Genomic DNA, 2,500 nt, shown 5'->3' on the forward strand with positions numbered 1-2,500 from the left:
AAGCGTCCGTCCACCACACAGTTTCGGGAGCTCAGCCGTGCGTGGGACAGTCCCCGATGGTGCAGATACTTCATACCCTGTGAGAGACAAAAAAATAAGATGTTGTTTTACTCGAGTGCTGTGGACACTTTTCCCCATTTATCTATTTATCTAAATGCGTCATCTAGTGGTGAAACATCTAGAATGCTCCTCGCTAACCTTGGCGAGAATTTACAGAAGCTCAAGGACAAGAAGCTAGTTACTATATAGATGGATAGATGGATGGATAGATGGATGGATAGATAGATAGATAGATAGATAGATAGATAGATAGATAGATAGATAGATAGATAGATAGATAGATAGATAGATAGATAGATAGATAGATAGATAGATAGATAGATAGATAGATAGATAGATAGATAGATAGATAGATAGATAGATAGATAGATAGATAGATAGATAGATAGATAGATAGATAGAAAGATAGACAGACAGACAGACATATAGACAGACAGACACACACACACACACACACACACACACACACACAGACATTAACCTTAATCAGATCCAGTAGCAGACTTGACTTGAACATCCAGTCCAGTTTCACGTCGTCGTTTAGCAACAGATCCTCCAGGCTGCCGCGGGAACAGAACTCTGTTACTATGGCGAACACGCCGTAGTCATGGAAGAACCCCAGGAAAGGGTTAATGTTCTCATGGCGCATATCCTTCATCTGAAAAACACAAAGAAATGCTATTGTTTTTGGGCTGTTTTCTCTCATATATTTGACATTTCTGCTGTTTTAAAAGCTATAGTGCGTACATTTTTCATATAAATGAGACAGTAGAAAAAAAGCTGTGCGTGACTTTTTCATGTAAATGAATGTTGGTTACATTCAGGCCATCTCCCAAAATGAGTTGACACAAAGTTGATTAAGCCCTATCAGCTCCACAAAACTCTCTCAGTATTTCTCAGTATGGCAGCGTTTACAAACTGGTGTCACCCCCCCCCCCCCCTCTCCCCCCCTCTGACACTGGTGCAGGAGCTCAGAAAAATTCCCCAAGAAGAGCCCAAGAAATGTTTCAGTTGTTGATTCTACTGCTAAGAAAAAAACCTGGACGTACAGCAGAAGATATAAAATCCATGTGCCATCACTGAAGGCTTTACCTCATTTACAGTGTTGCTGTAATTACTCAGAATTCCTCATGGGGGCGACAGAAGTTACACACCACACACACACACACACACACACACACACACACACACACACACACACACACACACAGTAGCTTTAATTACAAATGGCTACTTTCTACCTGTCACGTACCAGTTCGAACGTGTGGCTGGTTTTGGGGTTGATGCTGTTGAACGTTCCATCAGGGAGTCTCTTAAGCCACGCCCAGTCGCCCTGAACGAGACAAGCCCATTGGTCTACAGGGCTGTCAATCAAAACACTGTAGCATCCGGTCCTTACAGAGTAGCAGTAGTTCATGGCATATTGAAATATTGGCTCTGAGTGAGCTTTGCCATATGCTCTGGACATATTAAAGGTGCTACGAGGAACTTTTAAATATTTCTGAAACTGTCGAATTTTCCCTCTGATGATCATGAATGACATGTAACAGCAAACGAGACCATCAGAGCAGAGAATGCTATTTTTATATAGTTTTTCTTGATGCTTTTGTCATAGGTACACACACTCACCCAGGAACAACAGCTGGCGTGGTAAAAACACTACCGCTTTTGTCCCAAAGGGGGCGCAAGAATGAACACAAACTTAAAAGTTCCTCGGAGCACCTTTAAACAAACTGTCTAACCTGGTAAATGACCACGTTGGAGTTCTCGTAGGTTGGCGGGGTAACGGTGGAGACCAGTGACAATACGCTGCATTCCGACATGCTCCTCATTCCGCTGGTCCGGCTGTCACTCAAACTCATCTTCTGCTCAATGGAAAACGTAATAAATCATAATAATTATAATATTTTATATAAAAGTTACTGTGTGTAATATTGGAAGTGTGTAAAAGCATTTAGTGGTGAGAGTCTAGATTGCAACGCTCCCTTGCGAACCCCGCACTTTGTAAGAATTTACAGAAGCTACGGTGGCCTTCAAGGACAAGAAGCTATGGTTACTAAAGTGTGTCCATTCTGTGCCACTGTAGAAACATGACATTCAACATTCATACATTTCACCTTTAAGGGAACAAGCAAAACCCTTCCCTCATGTAGTTTTACTTCTTTCTTTTTTAAGATAATTTTTTTGGATAGTACAGAGTTGAAATGGGGAGACAGAGAGAGAGGGAGAGAGAGAGAGAAAGAGAGAGAGAGAGAGAGAGAGAGGGGGGGGATGACCTGCAGTAAAGGTCCACGGGTCGGATTTGAACCCGCGACCACTGCAACGAAGGCCGAAGCCACTATGATACACGCTCTATCCACTACACCACCGTTGCTTTACTTCTTAACGTATTAGTACAGGTAAAAGTGTAAGAGTAAGTGTACTAAGGGGCTGACCTTGT

The 2,500-nt window shown here is 42.4% G+C and overlaps 1 protein-coding gene across 1 annotated transcript in view; it reads right to left on the reverse strand.

The window, feature by feature from the left end:
- The window catches only part of gc2 (guanylyl cyclase 2), a gene marked incomplete at both ends in the record, with an annotated part of 16,865 nt that overhangs the window by 7,427 nt on the left and 6,938 nt on the right, over positions 1-2,500 (reverse strand). The window contains 5 exons of the mRNA XM_080052502.1: positions 1-77; positions 542-718; positions 1,313-1,393; positions 1,803-1,925; positions 2,496-2,500. The exon at positions 1-77 is cut by the window's left edge and continues 80 nt beyond it; the exon at positions 2,496-2,500 is cut by the window's right edge and continues 92 nt beyond it. Coding sequence (XP_079908628.1) covers positions 1-77; positions 542-718; positions 1,313-1,393; positions 1,803-1,925; positions 2,496-2,500 — 463 coding nt within the window. The remainder of the gene's footprint in view (positions 78-541; positions 719-1,312; positions 1,394-1,802; positions 1,926-2,495) is intronic.

Source organism: Ammodytes marinus, assembly GCF_949987685.1.
Source record: "Ammodytes marinus genome assembly, chromosome: 23".
NCBI classification, from domain to species: Eukaryota; Metazoa; Chordata; class Actinopteri; order Uranoscopiformes; family Ammodytidae; genus Ammodytes; species Ammodytes marinus.